Source organism: Manis pentadactyla, chromosome 1, assembly GCF_030020395.1.
Source record: "Manis pentadactyla isolate mManPen7 chromosome 1, mManPen7.hap1, whole genome shotgun sequence".
Lineage (NCBI taxonomy): Eukaryota > Metazoa > Chordata > Mammalia > Pholidota > Manidae > Manis > Manis pentadactyla.
The window spans coordinates 125,290,869-125,313,806 of record NC_080019.1 but is presented as its reverse complement, the minus strand read 5'-3'; the positions used below and the strand labels follow the sequence as shown (position 1 = coordinate 125,313,806).

The 22,938-nt window shown below is 35.4% G+C and overlaps 1 protein-coding gene across 1 annotated transcript in view; it reads right to left on the bottom strand.

Annotated features, from left to right (window-relative positions):
* Positions 1 to 15,767: 15,767 nt before the first annotated feature.
* The window catches only part of LTN1 (listerin E3 ubiquitin protein ligase 1), an 81,256-nt gene continuing 74,085 nt past the window's right edge, over positions 15,768 to 22,938 (bottom strand). Inside the window, exons 26-30 of the mRNA XM_036875106.2 lie at positions 22,705 to 22,876; positions 21,629 to 21,849; positions 20,010 to 20,204; positions 18,977 to 19,144; positions 15,768 to 18,385 (exon numbers count right to left, since the gene is read on the bottom strand). Coding sequence (XP_036731001.2) covers positions 18,323 to 18,385; positions 18,977 to 19,144; positions 20,010 to 20,204; positions 21,629 to 21,849; positions 22,705 to 22,876 — 819 coding nt within the window. The 3' untranslated portion in view covers positions 15,768 to 18,322. The remainder of the gene's footprint in view (positions 18,386 to 18,976; positions 19,145 to 20,009; positions 20,205 to 21,628; positions 21,850 to 22,704; positions 22,877 to 22,938) is intronic.

The window sequence follows — 22,938 nt, the reverse complement described above, 5'->3', positions numbered from 1 at the left end:
GTGTGAGGTGATACCTCATTGTGGTTTTCATTTGCATTTCTCTGATGATTAGCAATCTGGAGCATCTTTTCAGGGGTCTGTTGGCCATCTGAATTTCTTCTTTGGAGAAGTGTCTGTTCAGCTCCTCTGACCATTTTTTAATTGGATTATTTGCTTTCTGTTTGTTGAGGTCCATGAGCTCTTTATATAATTTGGATGTCAACCCCTTATTGAATATGTCATTTATGAATATATTCTCCTATACTGTAGGACATCTTTTTGTTCTATTGATGGTGTCCTTTGCTGTACAGAAATTCTTTAGTTTGATATAGTCCCACTTGTTCATTTTTGCTTTTGTTTCCTTGCCTGGGGAGATATGTTCATAAAGAAGTTGCTCATGTTTATGTCCAAGAGATTTTTGCCTATGTTTTTTTCTAAGAGTTGTATGGTTTCATGATTTACATTCAGGTCTTTGATTCATTTTGAGTTTACTTTTGTGTATGGGGTTAGACAATGATCCAGTTTCAATCTCTTACATGTAGCTGTCCAGTTTTGCCAACACCAGCTGTTGAACAGGCTGTCATTTCCACATTGTATATCCATGGCTCCTTTATCGTATGTCAATTGACTACATATGCTTGGGTTTATATCTGGGCTCTCTATTCTCTTCCACTGGTCTATGGGTCTGTTCTTGGGCCAGTGCCAAATTGTCTTGATTGGTGTGGCTTTGTAGTAGAGCTTGAAGTCAGGGAGCATAATTCCCCCTGCTTTATTCTTCCTTCTCAGAATTGCTTTGGCTATTCAGGGTCTTTTGTGGTTCCATATGAATTTTAGAATGGTTTGCTCTAGTTCATTGAAGAATGCTGTTGGTATTTTGACAGGGATTGCATTGAATCTGTAGATTGCTTTAGGCAGGATGGCCATTTTGACAATGTTACTTCTTCCTAGCCAAGAGCATGGGATGAGTTTCCATTTGTTAGAGTCCTCTTCAATTTCTCGTAAGAGTGTCTTATAGTTCTCAGGGTATAGGTCTTTCATTTTCTTGGTTAGGTTTATTCCTAGGTATTTTATTCTTTTTGATGCAATTGTGAATGGAATTGTTTTCCTGATTTCTTTTTCTGTTAGTTCATTGTTAGTGTACAGGAAAGCCACAGATTTGTGTGTTAATTTTGTATCCTGCAACTTTGCTGAATTCTGATATTAGTTCTACTAGTTTTGGAGTGGATTCCTTAGGGTTTTTTATGTACAATATCATGTCATCTGCAAATAGTGACAGTTTGACTTCCTCTTTACCAATCTGGATGCCTTGTATTTCTTTGTTTTGTCTGATTGCCATGGCTAGGACCTCCAGTACTATGTTGGATAACAGTGGGGATAGTGGGTATCCCTGTCTTGTTCCTGATCTTAGAGGAAAAGCTTTCAGCTTCTTGCTGTTAAGTATGATGTTGGCTGTGGGTTTGTCATATGTGGCCTTTATTATGTTGAGGTACTAGCCCTCTATAACCATTTTGTTCAGAGTTTTTATCATGAATGGATGTTGAATTTTGTTGAATGCTTTATCAGCATCTATGGAAATGATCATGTGGTTTCTGTCCTTCTTTGTGTTGATGTGGTGGATGATGTTGATGGATTTTCGAATGTTGTACCATCCTTGCATCCCTGGGATGAATCCCACTTGATCATGACAGATGATCTTTTTGATGTATTTTTGAGTTTGGGTTGCTAATATTTTGTTGAGTATTTTTGCATCTATATTCATCAGGGATATTGGTCTGTAATTTCTTTTTCTGTGGTGTCTTTGCCTGGTTTTGGTATTAGAGTGATGTTGACCTCATAGAATGAGTTTGGGAGTATTCCCTCCTCTTTTACTTTTTGGAAAACTTCAAGGAGGAAGGGTATTAGGTCTTCACCAAATGTTTGATAAAATTCAGCAGTGAAACCATCTTGTCCAGTGGTTTTGTTCTTAGGTAGTTATTTTGATTACCAATTCAATTTCTTTGCTGGTAATCAGTCTATTCAGATTTTCTGTTTCTTTCTGGGTCAGCCTTGGAAGGTTGTATTTTTCTAGACAGTTGTCCACTTCTTCTAGGTTATCCAGTTTGTTAGCATATAATTTTTCAAAGTATTTTCTAATAATTCTTCGTATTTCTGTGGTGTCTGTAGTGGTTTTTCCTTTCTTATTTCTGATCTGTTTATGTGTGTAGACTCTCTTTTTTTCTTGATAAGTCTAGCTAGGGGGTTATCTATTTTGTTTATTTTCTCAAAGAACCAGCTCTTGCTTTCATTGATTCTTTCAATTGTTTTATTCTTCTGGATTTTATTGATTTATGCTCTAATCTTTATTATGTACCTTCTTCTGACTTTGCGCCTCATTTGTTCTTTTTTCTAGTTTCATTAATTGAGTTTAGACTGCTTATATAGGATTGTTCTTTCTTGAGGTAGGCCTGTATTCCAACATACTTTCCTGTTAGTGCAGCCTTCGCTGCATCCCACAGGTTTTGTGGTGTTGAGTTTTTGTTCTCTGTCTCCATATATTGCTTGATCTCTGGTTTTACTTGGTCATTGATCCATTGGTTATTTAGGAGCATGTTGTGAAGCCTCCTTGTGTTTGTTGGGTTTTTCATTTTTTGTGTGTAATTTATTTGTAGTTTCATACCTTTGTGGTCTGAGAAACTGGTTGGTACAATTTCAATCTTTTTGAACTTACCAAGGCTCTTTTTGTGTCCTAGTATATGATCTATTCTTGAAAATGTTCCATGTGTACTTGAGAAGAATGTGTATTCTGCTACTTTTGGGTGTAGAGTTCTGCAGATGTCTGTAGGTCCCTGTGTTCTAATGTGTTGTTCAGTGCCTCTGTCTCCTTACTTAGTTTCTGTCTGGTTGATCTGTCCTTTGGAGTGAGTGGAGTGTTGAAGTCTCCTAGAATGAATGCATTGCATTCTATTTCCCCGTTTAATTCTGTTAGTATTTGTTTCACATATGTAAGTGCTCCTGTGCTGGGAGCATAGATATTTATAATGGTTATATCTTCTTGTTGGATTGACCCCTTTATCATTATGTAATGTCCTTCTTTGTCTCATGACTTTCTTTGTTTTGAAGTATATTTTGTCTGATACAAGTACTGCAACCCCTGCTTTTTTCTCCCTATTAGTTGCATGAAATATCTTCTCCATCCCTTCACTTTTAGTCTGTATATGTCTTTGGGTTTAAAGTGAGTCTCTTGTAGGCAGCATATAGATGGGTCTTGTTTTTACATCCATTCAGTGACTCTATGTCTTTTGATTGGTGCATTCAGTCCATTTACTTTTAGGATGATTATCGATAGGTATGTACTTATTGCCATTGCAGGCTTTAGATTCCTGGTTACCAAAGGATCAAGGTTAACTTCCTTACTATCTAAGAGTCTAATTTAACTCACTTAATATGCTATTACAAATACAATCTAAAGGGTTTTTTTTTCTCCTACTTTTTCTTCCTCCACCATTTTTTATATATTAGGTGTCATATTCTGTACTCTTTGTCTATCCCTTGATTGACTTTGGGGATAATTAATTAAATTTTGCATTTGCTTAGTAATTAGCTGTCCTACTTTCTTTACTGTGGTTTTATAACCTCTGGTGATGGCTATTAAACCTTAGGAATACTTCCATCTATAGCAGTCCCTCCAAAATACACTGTAGAGACAGTTTGTGGGAGGTAAATTCTCTCAGCTTTTGCTTATCTGGAAATTGTTAAATCCCTCCTTCAAATTTAAATGATAATCTTGCCAGATAAAGTAATCTTGGTTCCAGGCCCTCTGCTTCATGGCATTAAATACCTCATGCCACTCCCTTCTGGCCTGTAAGGTTTCTGCTACATCTGATTTTAGCCTGATGGGCTTTCCTTTGTATGTGATCTTATTTCTCTCTCTGGCTGCTTTTAATAGTCTGTCCTTATCCTTGATCTTTGCCATTTTAATTACTATATATCTTGGTTTTGTCTTCCTTTGGTCCCTTGTGTTGGGAGATCTGTACATCTCCATGGCCTGAGAGACTTATCTTCTTCCCCAGATTGGGTAGTTTTCAGCAATTACCTCCTCAAAGACACTTTCTATCCCTTTTCCTCCCTCTTATTCTTCTGGTACCCCTATAAAGCGAATGTTGTTCCATTTGGATTGGTCACACAATTCTCACAACATTCTTTCATTCTTAGAGATCCTTTTTTCTCTGTGCCTCAGCTTCTTTGTATTCCTCTTCTCCAGTTTCTATTTCATTTATCATCTCCAATCTGCTTTTAATACCCTCCATTGTGCTCTTTATCGATTGGATCTCCAACTGGAATTCATTCCTGAGTTCTTGAATATCTTTCCATACCTCCATGAGCATGTTAATGATTTTTATTTTGAACTCCCTTTCAGGAAGATTCATGAGGTCAGTATCATTTAAATCTTTCTCAGGAGTTGTATTAATAATTTTACTTTGAATCAGTTTCCTTTGGCATTTCATATTTCTATATGGCGCCCTCTAGTGTCCAGAAGCTCTACTCTCTGAAGCTGCTCAGCCCCTGAAGCAATGTCGGGGTTGCAGGGTAGTGGTATTGGTGCCTGGGGGAAGGAAAGAGCTGTTTCCTGCTTCCCGGCTGCTATGCCTGTTCCACTGCCTGAACCAGTGGGCCAAGCACACAGGTATAAGCCTCTATGCTTTGCGTTTGTAGTTGCTGTAGATGGATCTTCCTTCTGGCTGGCCTAACACCAGGATAGGGTTTGTCAGTTTGCGAGCCAGGTGGGGCTGGCCAGGAGAAATGTGCAGTAGGCTGCGTATCCCAGAGGGGGTCCTTGGAGCTGTGTAGCCTGCCAGGGAGCTGGAGCACCTGAAAATTGTGAAAGCTCCCAACTACTGGGCAGAATGGACCCAGACAATTTTTTCTATCTGTCCTTTCTCCTGAGTAGGAAGCTCTGTGCAATCCTTGCCCCTTTAGCAGCCCTCTGTTAGGAAGTCTCTCAGACTCCCCACCTTTCTTTTGTCCCAGAGCAGCTGGATATGGATCCCTGCTTTCCACAAACAGCTGGAATCTGTCTCTCCAGGAATTCTGCCTATCTTATTAGCTTCCCAACCCCCTATTCGCAAGAGTACCATGCAAGCACCATGAAATGTTGGTTTGTGCTCCCAGAGAAGATCTCCAGAGTTTGGTATTCAGCAGTCCCAGGTCTCCACTGCCTCCCCGCTCTGTTTCTCTTCCCCCAACCCATGAGCTGGGGTGGGGGAAGGGCTTGGATCCACCAGGCCACAGCTTTGGTATGTTACCCTGTTCTGTGAGGTTTATTCTTTCTCCAGGTGTATGCAGTCTGGCGCAGTCCTATGTCCTGTTGCTCTTTCAGTATTAGTTGTATTAATTATATTTTCATATTATATGTAGTTTTAGGAAGAAGCCTCTTTCTCACCTCACATGCCACCATCTTTAATCCTTTCTCTATAGTGGGAACTTCTCCATGTAATAGATTGTGGGGGCTTCTGATTTGGACTACAACACAGTTTTATCAAATGAACTACTCTAGGCAAAAGTTAGATACAGAAATACAGATGGAGATACCTGCTTGAATAGGGCAGAGCTACCTAGGCATTAGAACTTGAAAAATCAAATCAAAATCATGCCCAGGAAGGATGTATGGAGGTGAGACCGACATTTAGTACTTGTTTTCCCCTTAAAGCAATTAACCTCCAATTCATAAGCAACAACATGACACAAAAAGCTCAAAGGTGGGAAGAGACAAAAACTTTTTGGCCCAGAGGTTGAAAAGGAAAGCAGAACTTAAGGCAGTCTTACAGTCTGGGGATTAAAAAAATGGAGTTCAAGTGAAAGAGTCCTGGATGAAATGTAAATATGCATACCAACCCTCAAAAGGACTAATGCTCAGATTTAAACCAGCTAATTCTCACACTGATCAGCTCTTATCCAACCTGTCTGATAGAAGCAAAGAATAAACCCTCTATGAAAGAAGATATACCATCAAGACTTAGTGCCATCATCTCAATAATTTTTTTATGCACAAGGTCAGGCATTCAGGCAAAAATTACCTACCATACTAAGAAGATGAAATGATTGAAAATCAAGAGAAAAACAGACATTGGTGTTAAGAATTATGGACCCTAGACTATCAATAATTCCCAACTTACTGTAATGTGTTCAAGAAAATATACAAGATGAATTTTAACACAGTTGAAATCAATAAAAAAGACTACAGACTATAGAAATGAAAAATACTTGTAACTTAAGAACTCAATAGATGAGTTAAATAGCATATTTAACACAGATGAGAAGATTGGTTAATTAGAATATAGGTCAATAAAAAAATCCAGACTGAACATGAAAAGAAAAACAAATTAAACAAAAAGAATCTCAGACAAAAGTGGTTCATGGTGAAAAGTCCTAATTGAATAGGAGAGGTGAAAGAGAATCAGAAAAAAGTAATACTTGAAGAGTTCATGCCTCACAATTTTCTAAAAATTACTAAAGACATCAAATTGCAGATTCAAGTAGTTTTACAATCCCAAATGGAAAAAAATTCACACCCAGAGACACCAGAGGAAAACTGTTTAAAACCAAAGACAAAGAGAAAATCTTAAAAGCCACTGAGAGCTGTGTGGGATGAGGGACACATTTCCTTAAAGGGAATAATAAAATTTACAGATTCTTTGCAACAGTAACAATGTAACTCCAAAAGACAAATGAATGACACTGTCAAGATGATGAAAGAAAACTACCAAAGTAGAAAAGATGAAGAGCAATACAAAGAGTAACTATGATGGCAAATATAAATATATAGACTTAAAAAAGAGTGTCTTCTGCATTTTAAAATATAAAGAAAAATAAAATACTTTAAAACTATAGTGTAGAAGTTATTCTAAGGTCCTTAAATTTGTCCTAGAAGTGGTAAAAGTATTATTTATGTGAAATGTTAAGTATGAATGTTGTAATCTCTATAATAATCTTAAATAATAGTACATTTTATTTATAATGCAAAATAAGGTAGTAAGACAAAATGAAAGTTAACAAAAAGTACTCATTAATTCAAAAGACAAAAAACACAAAAGAAACAATTAGAAAACTATAAAATATATCCATAATTGTATTTATGTAAATGAGCTAAATATTACAATTAAAAAACTAAGACTTTAGACTGGATAGAAAATATTGCACATTTTAAAGGCACGGGAAACTCTAGAAAATTATTGTCATCCAAGTTGCAAATATTCACTGGTATTAGGAAAAGCAACAGTGCTTTAATACCAAAGGTGTCTAAGAGACAGTGTTAGTTTTCCTCCCTTATCTGTTCTTCTATCTTCCTCAGCAATAAAACTTATTTTTAGCCAGACATATAGATGCTTGGAATAAAGACTACATTTTCTAGCTTCTCTTGCAGCTAGGGATGGACACAAGAAGTAAATTCTTTCCAATGGGGTAAATGTTGTGTGTGACTTGAGTGTCCTTGTAGTTGATACACAATCTTATTATTAGTTTCAAGTATATATAACACAGTGGTTCCACAGTTACCCACATTATTAAATCCTCAAAAGGGAGCCTGTTCTTTTTACTTTTTCTTCCTTTGTGCTGACGGTAAAGTATACAAAATGGGTGGAACTTGAGCAGTCATCTTGGCCCACATAGTGGAGTCACACATTGAGACTAAAGGAGCAACAACATAAGAAATCTAGGTCCATATACATTCATAAGAAACCTACATCCCTGATGATTATAGAGCTATCATAACATTCCAGAACTGCTTAAATCTGGACCTCACTTACAAAAGCAAAATTTCTTTCCTGTTTAAGCTACATTTACTTTAGATTCTTTTTGTCACTCAGAGCCAAACCTAGTGAACACTGAATTCTCAAGAACTTGTCCAAATTTAAGTTGACATCCTTCTAAAAAAGTATACCTTACTTTAGTATCCAGAATACATTTTTAAAATCTTACAACAAAAATCCCCAACTAAAAAATGAGCAAAGGATTTGAATAGATGTTTCTCTAAAGGAAGAAATATAAATGGTCAACAAACATGAAAAAATGCTCAATCTCATTAGAGAAATTCATCAAAACCACAACGAGATACTAATTCACAACCACTAGGATGGCTACAATTTAAAAAATGCAAAATTACACGTGTTGCAAGGATGTGAAGAAATTAGGACCCTCATACATTGCTCAATGGAAATGTAAAATGTGGCAGCTCCTGTTGAAAAGTTTGGTGTTTCTTCAAAGAGATAAATACAGAATTACCAGCAATTCTCTTTCTAGGTACATAGCCAAAAGAATTGAAAACAGATACTCGTAAAAGCATTACTCACAACAGCAGAAAGGTAAAAACAACCCAAATGTCCATCAACAAATGAATGGATAAGCAAATTGTGGTACACATATGCAGTGGAATATTAGTCAGCCATAAGAAGGAATTAAGTACTGATATATGCTACAATGTGTATGAATCTCAAAAACATGCTAAGTGAAGAAGCCAGACTCAAAAGGTCACAAGTTGTATGACCCATTTATATGAAATACCTAAAATAGGTAAATTCATAGAGACAGAAAGCAGACTGGTGGTTCCCAGGGATAGGGTGGGAGGTTGGGGAGTAACTGTTTAATGTACTAAATTACACTGTACACCCTAAACTGTCTACCCTAAAATGTACGCCACTCAACTGTCTACCCTAAAATGGTTAATTTTATGTTACGTGCATTTAACTTCATAAAGAAAGTAAATCTACATAACCAACAAACCTATTAAGAATAAAAAAGTACCCCCCCGAGTCCTAATAAGATTGTTCTATAGCTAGTACAAGTAAATCAGAACCAGTTTTAATTCTGTTTGATCAAAAATAACTTGCCCCAGTTTAATCTTAATCAATCAGTGACAACTTGCTTTAGTAACCTTGCCTCTGGAAGCCAGTGGCAGTCTCATACTTTTGAAGTCAAACAATCAACAATAAACTTAATCAGTAAATCTTCTGAAAGCTGGCTGGCCAACATGTCTTGCCAGAATAGCATGTGTGTAAGGCCGACATTAATCTATTTAACCTCTGTAACCAATACACCAAAACAATCCCACTCAAAAATCTGACATGAAACTAACAGCTGGATTTACTCAAAATGAGGGGCCTAACTCTCCCTTTCTTAAGTAATACAGTTTTGTTTCAGATACCAAATGGTAATCTTGATATCTTCCTTGGACAATTCTTACACCAAGATTATTTATAATACTTCACATAACAGTATTCCAATGGACCCTTGGGCCATCAGAAAAGATCAGTGGCCTCTTAAGCCCCAAACTCTGATAGTCCTCAGATCTGTTGCCAGGTAAGTTTCTCAAAAACAATCTGAATTTTTATGAGTTTCATTAAGCCCTTATTGCTGAATTTATCTAAACTTTCTAAACAAATAAATCTTCACATATATTTATTACACTTAGGTCTGTCTTTATGATAATCAGACCTTCTGATTTAGAAGTGAACCACTTGATAAATTTTTTTTTGCCATCATCCTATGGATTCTTCCAATGCTTGGCTTGCTTTTACTGTTTTGTTCATCTGTTTATACAAATTATTGTGTGTTCTTGTTTTGTCCCTTATTGTCTTATGTCTGTTGAGTGCTTCATATGGAACAGATGGAAGCATAAGGCTAAGTCTCCAAATCAATACAAGTTGACCCTATAGATTTAATGGTCCATTAGCATTATGACAATCAGCTGCTAAAATGGTCAAACTTTGCTTTGGGTCCTGTACGGAACCTAAGAGTACACCCCAAGGCCTGGTAATTTGTGATAGTTCACTTTGTTTAGTCTGTATTTCATTATCATTAGTTGTTGGGGTCACTGATCACATGGCTCCTTCCTATCTTCTGTTTGGTGGGGTACCTCAACTATCATTAACACACTCACTTTTGACTAACATAGTGCCCTTTTCTTGCATGGTCATTGATTTATCTGTGTCAAAGGCACAATTTTCATAACCATCCTAACTTGTACTTAACTTGGCAAGTGGCAACATTTTGCTAAAAAATTTTGCTTAAGTCTAGGAGATAAATTGCTGCAGAATTCAGAATTCTGTTAAGATATGTTATTGTACTGGACTACCAAGTCTATACCAACCAGTTCACTTAATCACTAGCCCCTCAGATGGGAGACAAAATGATTAAAAGCAGCAACACACCAACAATGAAAAACTAGGAGATGGTTTGTAACCCAGCTGTTCATAATTCAAGAAATTGTTACGGAAAACCTGGACTGGATCTCTGACAGAAGAACCAAGCAACACTCAGAGGTCTTGGAGGGTGAAGGTTTATTTCACACTGGCAGGCTTGGAGGACAGTAATCTCCAAAGTCTAAGCCCCAAACAAAGGCAAGGGGAGCAATTTCTATTTTTCTACTTCCATATCTGTGGCATTTCTAAGTGTGCAGCAAGCAGGGTGAAAGAGGATCCCAGGGGAGTGTGAGATCCTGGAGGAGTGAGGATGAAGAGGAGGGGGACTGGGAGTTTTCTGCTATCCTTGCCAAAGAAGATAAGCCGAGGGAGCCGAGGATTTTCTGCTGACCTTGTCAGCTGTGTTAAATATTTTCCTTATCAAAATGACTTTGAAAGGGTAAACATATAGGAAATTAATACTACATAGGTGCAACTTCGGTGGAAAATCCCAGAGCAAAATACCTTTGAAACCAAAATCAAAGAGAAAAATAAAGTGGGAGAAGCCATTTATTTCTTACAAGCAGGCATCCACTTCTGCTCTCCCATGTCTCTCTCTACTTGCTACAGAAGAGACCCCACCCAGCCTCTCCAGTCCAGATAAGTCCTTGATCGCCCTTGTAATTACCTATTGATATGGAGATGGACTACTTCTCTCCACCCTTTGGAAACACCTATTAATATGGAGATGTACTAAGGCCAGCCAAGAGATTCTAGAAATATTGCAATTTTACCCACAATAGGCCATTTTAGAAGCCTTTTCCTCATAGATTGGACAAAAATGCAAAATTGTAAACAAAAAAAGGTGAGTAAGTAGCAGACTCCAAAAACAGACCAAGGAAAATTTCCAAAGAGCATTCTGGGATACAGCCAAGGGCTAATGTAAAGGCAGACAGGCTTGTCCATTTTTTTTTTAATGTACTCAGAAATGCCAGTTTAGATCTCAACATGTCACTGAACATTTCAAAAAGCTATAAATAAAAGCAAACTTCAAGATAAAGCAACTGATACCCAAAATAAAACCAAGACCAAAAGGTTCTTTAAGAATTGGGCAGCTATAGTTAATAATACCATAAGCAAAAGGACTGGGGAAAAAAATTAATGTCCTATAATGGCAAAAAATGGGACAACTATGCAAAACTTCTCTAGTAATGCCACTCCAGGAGATATTAGTACTTAACAATCCTCTTACCACCTTCTAAGCATGCCAGGGAGGAAGGTCTATAAATATATATGAACAACAAAATATAGATAGGGGTCACTTTATCTACTAATAATCCCACTTCTACAAAACATCATATCCTTCAGAGTACTTAATCTACCAAAGAGTGGAAATGCCCAACAACCTGCAACTATTATTATGGGACCATTATCGGTATATTATTTTTCTTCACGATACAACCATTTAATAGGTAAGAGTCTACTTAATTAATGAAACTGCCAAGGGAAATTTACAGCAAAAAGATTTTAAGTTATGGAAAATTCTGCAAATGACCAAAGTATATCTGACTTGTATATATAACTACACTATCTGTGAATCAAAAAATAACCAAAGTATAAGCTATGATCCTAGAATTTTTGTGGGCAGACTCTCAAGGCATAGATAAAATATTTGGAAGTGAGTTTTAACAGTCCAGATTGATTCTTCCTAGATTATTATAAACCGTTTTTTGTTATTTACATGTAAATTAGGCCTGAATTGTCCAATACCATAGCCCCTAGCCACATGTGACCAATGAGCACTTGAACTGTGGCAAGTGACTGAGTCATAAGAAATATTCAGATGGCCAAACATATATTTCCCAGGTATATTTGGTCTTCATTCACAGTTCCTGAAAACACTGCAGTCTTAAAAGTGAAACTGGTGTTCAGTTATGTTAATGAGAGGCTTTGAACCCCCACCTAAGGGTGGGGGCCAGAGGTTGAATCAGTCAATGGCCAATAATTTAGTCAATCATGACTATGCAATGAAGCCCTCACAGAAACCCGGGAGAAGCTTCTGTAAGAGAGCTTCCATGCTTGGGGAAACAGAACATCTCCATATGCTAACGAGCCAGGCCCCAAGCTCCACCAAAGACAAAACCTCCTTTATTTGGGACCTTGCCTTAAGTATCTCTTCATCTGGCTGTTAACTTGTAATCTTTACGGCAGCCTTTATTAAACTGTTAAATGAAAGTGTTTTCCTGAGTTCTGTGAGCTGCTCTAACAAATTAATCAAACCTAAGGGGGAGGGTCGTGGGAACCTCCAATCTGCAGCCAGTAGGTCAGAAGCACAGGTTGTGACCAGCACCTGGAGTGGGGGATGGGGGCATTCTTGTAGGATGGAGCCCTTAACCTGGAAATCTGGTGCTGTCTCCAGGCAGATAGCATCTGAACTGAGTTCTCTGACACCCTGCTGATGTTCAAGAATTGCTAGGTGTTATGTATGGAAAGACCCCCTCTCACACACATACGACCATGGGAATCGGGTTCAGGAACCCAAAAGGAGTTACACTGTTATTACTGCTGTATGTAATATTATTAATTGTATATGAAAGAACAAATAACACTGAGGAAATAAATTTAAATTTTTATTTAATTTTAAAGAGGACACTCAATCCAGTTATTGGAAAATGTGTTTGGGAAAACCTGGGTTTGTGAATTTACTTAACTATAAATCTTCTGAACTCTAAATGCAGGTAAAGTTATTTCTGTGAAAATTTCATACCTGAATTGCTATGTGCTATAAATTTAAAATATACTGGATTTCAAAAGCTTAATATGAAAAAAAGAATGTAAAATATCTTGTATTAATAATTGTATTAATTTTTATATTGATTACAGTATGTTGAAATAGTAATTTGGATACTGAGTTAAATAAAATAAAATGTTATTAAAACTAATTTCATTTTTTTACATTTTTTAGTATGACTACTAGCAAAACTTAAAATACTATGTGTTTCACATTATATTTCTACTGAACAGTGCTTGATTAGTCCATGTTCTAAGACTACAGTACTCATCTGGGGGCAATTTTGCTACCCAGAGGATATTTGACAATGTCTGGGCATTTTTGGTTATCACAACCAGGATGCTGCACTGGCATCTAGTAGACAATAGGCCAGAAATACTGTTCAACATGCCACAATACAATGCACAAGATAGTCCCTAAAACAAACAATTACACAGCTCAAAGTGCCAACAGTACTGAAGTTGAAAACCTCTGTTCTAATGGTTTTTCAACATCGTGGCATGCATCAAAACTCCACTGCCTTTTATAGCCTATCCTTTGATCCAAAAGCTTGTTTTGTGTCAAGAAACTTCCACCTAATTAGTTGAAGTATCTGCAGAATTTGTATTAAGTTCACCTTTAAATCTGATTGTAACAACCACAGTTAACAACAGTGTTGAAATATTAAAAGCTCACCCACTATGATCAGAAACAAGACAAAGATCTCTGCTCTCACCACTTCCACTCAACACTGGAGACTCTAGCCATGGCATTTAGGCAAGAAAAATAAATAAAAGGCATTTAGATTGGAAAAGAAATAAAATTATCTGTTTGTCAATGATTTTAAATATAGAAAGTCCTAAGGAATCCACAGAAAAATTATTGGAATAAACAAGTTCAGCAAGTTTTCAAGTACAAGATCAATTTGGAAAAGTAAATCTGATGCACCACATAAAGTATATTATCACTTTCTCCTTCTCATTTTACCTTCAACTGGTGTAGACCTCTCAAATCCAGAAACTCTATGACCTTCAGCTGATGGATAATCCCATGATTATGGTTCTTCAGCTGGAGAAGTATCCATGCCCAGAACACAAATTTTGAACACTCCAATACTACATTTTTACAAATATTGCTTGTTAACGAATCTTAAAGAATGAAATGAATAATTCAACTGGTTATTATACAATAACTACACCTAGGTCTTTTAGAATCCAATACCTTACCAGAAGCCAAATAGGTTCAAATGGACAAACTTGTGATCTTTTTATAGGGCACAAAACATTGTTGAAAATAAGAGAAAACTGATGTGCTGTAACCTGTATATTTTGAAATAAATTATCAATTTGGAATGCCATGGAAACAGGTTTCTTAACCTCCTCAGGTACCCCTATAAATATCTAGACACCAAATATACAAATTATTTGATGCCTTAGCACTACCCAAAGAAGTTGCTAAGTTGCTATCTTTAAAAATAAATCCACAGTAAAAAAAAGACATTGTCAAAACTACTGGAATAGCAGACCCCCAGCTCAGTCAGTCCTTTTACAAGGAACTTTTATAAAACAGAAAGACAAATTCATGGGAGGTTCAAGGATTCTATCACAGATATGCAAAATTTTTCACCTCCAGAATTTTGAAAAACAGACAATAACTGGGTTATAAGACCTTTTAAGTATAAGATCTGGCAAAGCCAGAAAAGCCACCTGTTTGCACCAGATAAAACCTAAGATGAGCACTTGCCAAATTCTTCCATAAGAAAATTCATTATAGTAAAGACAAATTGGCTGTGATAGTAAATAAGCAGCTGAAAAGGAGAAGGAGAGTTTTGGAGAAGAACAAGAGTAGAAGATTACTCACCAACTCTTTGAGATTAATTATAAAGCTTCTTGTTAAAGATAAGAATTGTGTAGAATTAACACAGATAAACAGAACAATGGAAAAGAATACAGAGCCCAGAAACCAATCCACACATGCAAGGGGATTTGGTAACATAAGAAGAGGTACTACAAAGCTAGTGGGGAATGGGTGTACTATTTAATACATGATTCTATGAGAACTGGCTATCACTATGTGATAACATTTCTATCTTACAACAGTCACAAAATTTAACTTCAGGTGAATTAGGCATATTTTGAAATATGTAACTACTAACAAATAGAATTTTTTTAAGCCTCAGGGAAGGAACAAAATTTTAAAACCTAACATAAAAAAGGTTCAATCATAAAGGAGAAAGACAAATTTGACTAAATTTAACTGAAAAACTCTATAATTAAAGACAGCCACAGACCATGTTAAAAGTCAAGCCATCTACAACATCTTACTATGCCGATGGACAGTGACTGTAATGGGGTTTGTGGGGGGGACCTGGTGAAGGGGGACCCTAGTAAACATAATGTTCTTTATGTAATTGCAGATAAATGATAACAAAATTTTTTTTAAAATAAGTGATCAGAAAAAAATAGTCAAGCCACATGCTAGAAGCCCTGTAACAGATAAAGCATTATGATCAATAAGAATACAAGTAATCAAAGAGAAAACCGACATTAGATAATAAATTTACAAAATAATGATCAATAACTATATGAAATGAAGAGTCTTGTTAGCCAGGAAAATATAATTAAATTACCAGCTACTCTCACAGTTCTGACTGGGAAATTTTAAAAATCTGGTAAGACTAAGTGATGAGGTAGGGAAACCAGAATTCTCTTACATTGCATTGAGTGTACAAACTTGCACCTCACTTCAGAGAGCAATTTGACATCTAAATTCCATGCTGGGGCATACGTCCAGAATATCTAGTATCTTTGCATGAGATCACTAGTGGGAGAATTGGTAAACTGATACAATATGATTCTAAACAGCAGTTACGTTGAGTATTTAATAATGTAGATACATGTTGAGTAACTATGTTTTATACATGAAACCAATATAATGTATAGCAACTATACTTCAATTTAAAAAATTTCTTTAAAGCTAACATATAATAGGATATCACAAATATAAATTTTTTAAAGACTGCAATATATTATTTATGGATACAAACATGAGGTAAAGTATAAAATCTCAAATAGTACGGAAACACCCAACTTCAGTAGGTTAGCTCTAGGGAGGGAAAGAGGAGATGGCGTCAGGGAGGAGTACAAAAGAGTAACATTTTATTTCTTTAAAAATCAGAGGTAAATACGGCAAAATAGTTTGTGAAGAATACAAGGGTATTTATGTTATTATAATTATTATTATGTATGTTTGAAATATCTTGTAATTAAAAAGAATTTTAATGGGCACATATGGTATAACAATCAAATAACATTAATTATTCACACCATAAAAACTAATCAAATAATAACATTACTTAAAGCCAGAGAAACTTATGTACATACATTAGAGCATGTGATAAATAAGAGTTAAAAATAAATCTAAAACTTGCAATTTACATTAGAATTTTAAATTATTAATTTATGAATGGGCTTTGAATATCATGCAATTTTAAAACATTCTTATGCTGGAATTTTAAAGGGTACTCTGTAGAGTTGTCAAAGCTGTATAAGTAAAACTTTAATTAATGTGGTATTCTAAATTTAGTCTTATTTTGGAAAGGTTTTTCTTTAGCATATAAACAGTAAAACAAGCTTTACATTTATTTACAAGTCTCAAAGAAATGTGTTAGAGTCCTAAGTATGAAGAGTAGGTACCGCACTGTGTTCCACCCAGAACCTGATGCCCTAAATACTAACGTGGAAAAGCAATGCTCCATTATTCCTTTTTCTTTTCTACTTGGGGTTTGGGTCAGAAGCCAAGAAGTACTAATACTGGAAAGTTACAAACAAAGTCTTATTATAAAACCATTTTTAAAGGAAGTGTAACTTTCACAGAGGAGTAACACAATCCTTTCGGATTACTATGTCAGAGAGAGACATAGACAGAATATTTTCAGAAAGGGTTGTTAAGAAGAGGTAGTAAAATTTTGCTATCTGTACATCACTTACTGACTCCTTGAGCCTCAAGGCTATAATATACACTAAAGCAAAAAATTTAGGACACAGAAGAAATTAGGTAGGACACTGCATCTACAAATACAACTCAAGAGATCACTGACTCATGTAACACCTTATTCTCAACTATAATACTCTGACCACATTCATACTATTTCAATAATAACCATTTACCCAGTTGATGGTAAGCATAATTTTATTTAACATGAGTTGCTTTTTGCCAAATTAAACATCTGCAAGAGAGATGATCAGCTGATCTTTCAAGTGACCTTGCTATTAGATATGCTAGTATTTCCCATGTAATGGAAGACTGCAATAAAATTATTACAAGTTCCACACTTTTACATTTCGGGCACAATTTTAGGCATAACAGTGTTGTGGCAAAAGGCAGTTCTTCATTTACTCTACTTCAGTCTGTTATACTGAATTTTGCTTAGTACTAAAATTCTTAACTTGTACTTCTGAATGTTGCAAAAAAACTAACTCCCACAGATTTCTAATTTAGTGTAACTCTGGCCAGAAAGAACACCAAATCTTGCTTACAAAATTAGAAAGCTTCCTACAACATTTTTAAAAAATTTTTTCTTCTGCCAATCTTAAGTTTCAGAAATACTAATTTATTTATTTCTTCTCAATAATGGCATAACTACCACTCTGCTTCATGAATAAAATAATTGAATTCCTGTTTGTCTCAAAGTCTCACCCTCTGGAGATTCAAACTGAGTAATAAATTCACAGATAGGTCACTAATACATGGAAATTTGTCTTCCACAGCAAAAGGTCAGTGTTATTATGAACTTAATTTTCTGAATTTCATAACCCTTGATATATGGAGGCACCTTAAAGTTCAGTTTACTCTTTTATTTAGAATTTCAGAGCATGCTTTAAAATAACTTAAGCTATATTAATATAGCTTAGTCTCATTTTATCATTAAAATATCTACAAAATCAGAATATTAATTTTGTTGTCATAACTCATAAATAAGTCTTAAAATATCTGTGGCTGTAAATCAACCCTCTTAATTCATTTGCCTCCCTTGGACTATTCTAGAACATAGGTCAACAAACTAAATGGATTTATCAGTATAATACAGTTGCATAATGCTTTCACAAATTCCAATTCCGTAATTTAGGCTTTTTCCACATTTATTTTTAAATATACAAAGAGATTATTAATATAAATATTTTCTCTCAAATATGTAATATTCTTCTGTCAAAGAAAAGGTTTCCAAACATTTACAACACAATCTAAAGATAAGTAAAACTGATTTTAGGATCATTACATTAACCAAGATACATTTTCCAGAGAAGGCCCTATTTATAAGTAATGCTCACTGGCCTCCTTACATCAACACTTTAAGATGGATCCAAATCCACTGCCTTTGCTTGATTTACTTCAGGGATTACTTCTGGTGGGGAAAAAAATCTCAGAAAAAGGTCTCACGACAGAGTGGACAAGTAGATTTGTTGCTAGATGTAAACCATTTGTACTGAAAAAGAAAATATTTTAAATGTTAAAAGGACTTTTAAAAGCTGTCATTTTATATATATATCTAAAGAAGCCTTAAAATGATAAAGTAAAAAAAGGGAAAATTTCAAAATGTTTGCTTTCTCCACCTCCATAATCAACACAACTCAGTATTACTTCCTCTAGCTACAGTATGCTTGCCTCTACCTAGACTCATGCACATAACCACTAAGATACATAAGGAAGACCTCTTGTGGAACAACGAAACATACAGCAACTTTCTCTTCAACTGATGTTTAAAAAGAGAAAAACCTCTGATGCCAGATGGCCCACAGTTCCAATTTTTTCAGTCTCCTTTATGGTCTAGATCTTAGAAGATCATCTGTTTTTTGAGAGCTAAAAGCTGTATTAGAAACACCCATTTATTAAAGTGTTTTGATGCTACCAGTCTCAGTAAAGTACTAATTATGTCTTACAGCTTTTGAAAAATTATTGTTTTCCATTAACTACAATTAAGACTTTAACATGTTTACTTTTCTGAAGTTAGACAGCATACATATGTAATACACATAAAATATAAATAAATAAGTTCATTTCTCCTTAACAGACTTACCAAGCAGGCTGAATGAAACTTTTTCTTGCATGTTCTACATGCTTTTTTGGGAAGAGAGTAGTTGAAACCATGAATGACTGAGAAACAGATCATGCAATCTTCAACACCCTCAAAACGTTTGTCTACATTGTTTTTCCATAATGCCAAGCCTTCCATAATACTTCCATTCTATCAACAAGAAGGAAAAAAAGTCAATTTGCATTCAGGATCGCCAATGTAATTTTTATTCAATTTCACAAATTTTGAAGTTAAATTATAATTTGGAAAGAAGAATATCTGCTTAGCTATGTTCACATGTCCGAAGTTTTATGAATATTTTTTAAATGACCCCCAAGTTTTAAGAACCAGATATAATTTGTCTCCATTAAAGGCAGACTTGAAAAAAAAGGCTTCTGCACCAATACTTCAACTTTTATAGTCTCAGAATGTTTTGAGGAAACTCTTTTAATAAATAACTTGGGTCAGTTTTCCCAATTTTTAACTAAAATGATTAAATTATTTCTTCACCTTCTCAACTGCTGACTTGTTTCAGCTCTACAATACTGGTGAATGTATTTGTTTTAAAATACTTTTTCCTTATTGTAGAATGCCTGAGATACAGTACAATTATGCCAACAAAGCTAGAGAAGACTGTCATTTGTTTAAAAGTCATGGTTTTCGTTAGTACTGGGATTTCTCTAACTACATAGGAGAAGAGATTAAATGAGTAAAATAGCTTGGAAAACATTCATCTGTCCAGAATCTTATAAAAGATTCCTTTTCAATGTCCTTAGTACCATGTGTTGTTCTATATCATCTATAATGACAATGAAGTAAAGTCAATTAATCACACACACCAAAAAAGAAATTACAGACCCTTAAAAATTAAAACAGCTTGGCAAATTCAAGTCATTTAAGCATGTATGTGGGTTTATCCAAGGAAATATCTGCCTTAAGCAGGAAGATACATTTTAAGTTTTATTGCCCTTTCAAATGGTAGATCAGCAGTTTCCCTCTCTAGTTTGGCAAGCCAAATGTGTACACAGAAACTTACTTGATGGGTGAGGTAAGTGCTTAACTGCAGCATCCAGTTCCGCCACTGCTGAACAGCCACTCCAACTCTTTTCCCACTTTCCACTGTTATTGAACCCAATGGATAATTTGAAGGCAGTTGTATTATAAGTTCAATAACTATGTCCTCAATAGTATAAGTAGCCATTACTTCTCGAGTAGTAGCTCGAGCTTTAACCTGCAACACATGAAAGGTAATTATTTTGCCAAACTTCTTTTCTTGCACTCAAAAAAACATCTTGACCTGATGACTATTAGAACAGTCTTCAAAGAAAACATAAATGGGTTAAACACCTGACATTTTATAGTGACTTTATAACAAAATTTGTTTCAAAAGAAATACTGTTCATAAAAAAAAGTATGTTTTATTATATTAGGCTTGACACACAATAGTTATTTTTAAGAGACCAATGCCAGAATGGGTTATTTCTTCCCTTCTATGCCCAGGGTATCAAATATCACTTCTATTTAGATGTCTCCCAAGTCTTTCTCTACCACAGAATTCTCCTGAGCTTTAAAGTCAACCATCAACTGCCAGAATATTTATACCTGGTTTTGATTTCATATTAGCATTGAAACAACATAAAACACAAACTGTCATCCTTGACAAATTTATTCTTCTGAAATTTCTCCTTCTACCTCATCCCAGGCATTAACGAGTTACAAATTTGGAGAAATCACCACAAAATTTCTCACATCCCTCCCCTTTTATGGAATATTCCCACTGACACTGCCTCACTCAGGCCGTCCTTATTGCTCATGTCTCATACTTTGAACTCTAGCTCCATGTCAACAGTCCATGCAATTTATTTCAGTCAGAGCAACTTTACAAATTGTAATCTGACAGTGTCACTGCTTCAAAGGATTCCATGGCAAAATAAAACCAAATACTTTAAACTGTTATTTGAGTCCTTTCCCAACATGGCCCTAATTCATCATAGAAGCAGTCTGCTCTCTATTCACCTTCAGGAATCCTGCTTTCTATGAATATTGGGTTATTCATCATTTCTTGGGCAATCACAGAAATTACATTCTCATCTCCAAGCTTTCTGCTTTTCCCTACTGTTTTCTCTATATTAAATGCCTTTCCCCTCATTTTCCCCAAAAACACATCCTGCCCACCTCAAAGTAATCTTCCTCTGTAAAGTCAACGATCAATCTCTTCAGCCAGATGAATCTTTCCCACTCTGACTGCAGATAGCATTCTTCCTCTTACTGTGCCAATTTCCAGTTTCTATTACAAAAAACTATCAGTATCACTCTTTTCCCTTTATTAGATTGTATGTCATTACAGGACAGGAATCTGACCCTATTAAACTGCTCATTTTCCAGGTGATTGGCACACTGTGTCTTGATGTCTGTTAAGTATTCCAATATATAGTTTGAATGAACTAATGAATGTTCAGAAACATCTGGTGGGGGTAAATGAAATTATAGCATTGTTTCAACATCTGCATGAATATTACAATTTTATAACAGAATCAGGAAATAGACAATTTCTATAAATTCTGAACCAAGGGTTACAATTGTGATGATACTTCAGGTGACAGACGTTACCAATATTCAAACAATTTTCTAGAAAAAATTTAAGACAATACTAACCGTCATGCCATTAAATAGTTGTGTACTTGTCTGCACAGAAGATATTTCTTGAAAAGAAAGAACACTGCTGACATACTTGCTTGTAAATCTATCCACAATATTGAAAACACGCTTCTCACTACTATTCCACCACAGCCTCACCATGGCGGGCAAGTCTTTTAATGTCATATGATAGACGGAACAAGCCAAGTGTGGAATATGGTATGGAAGAGTTGCTGTTTCTGAAAAATAAACAAATTCTTAGTAACAATTATTTCTTACATAGAGTAACAGGCTAATAGTAGTATCTTCCTTAGAAAATCATTTTTAATTCCTTAACACAAGTGCTAGGACCCATTAAAAAAAACAAAACACAGAAACAAGAACTCTAGCATATGAGCTTTCTCTCACATTCAAAATGAACCATTAGAATGTCAAAAATAAGTAAAAGGAATGAAGATCTTAACTGACACTGAAATGTCTGCCTAGAAATCGCATTCTATATTTCACCTGAAAGATCACAAATAAAATGGGACACACATATTTTTAAACGGAGGAAAAATTCAAGATTTTCTCTTTCTTATAAATCATGAAACAAAGTTTGGCCTCCTTTACCTTCCTCAGAGCTCACTGATGTGATATGCAAAGATACTAGAACACCCACCTCAATACTCATGAGACAGAGTCCCATCCTCAGATCTCCAAGGCACTGTAGTACAACTGGATGCATGTACGTCTACCCCCTCAGCTAAAATATGAGCTCCCAGAATGAAGGAAATAAATTATACTCATCTTTATTTCCCCAACTGAAAGCTATTTACAGGGCTATAAAATATTATCACATAAATATTTCTTTACAGAATAAAAAATAACAGTCTCAACAAACTAAGCTTCAAGTGTTTATTAAATTCTTAACTTTGTCCACAAGATCTATTTGTTATGTCCTAGTTAGAGAAATGAGGAAAATCTTGCATGTCAACATTCTGAAAGCCAGGACTCACATTTGGAGTTACTCTGCATACCCCCAGAATAAAGCATAACATAGCTTAATCTGGACCAAGTTTCCAAGAAAGAACACAAATACACATCTTACTAACCTCTAATACTCAACCGGAGCTCTTCTGTAAAGAATGTTTTAGGGTCCTTATTTGAAAGCTCAATAGCTGTCTCTGCATAAGTTGGATTTTCTGGCATAAGCCTGAACAGGTGATAGAGCAACTTATTCAAACTTTTTGTTTTTCGAAGGTACATTGAATACAGAGCTCGAAGCTGGTGAAGAGTGAAGAATTTTTGTTAATAAACCCAATTAAACCAAAAGAATCAGTATATAA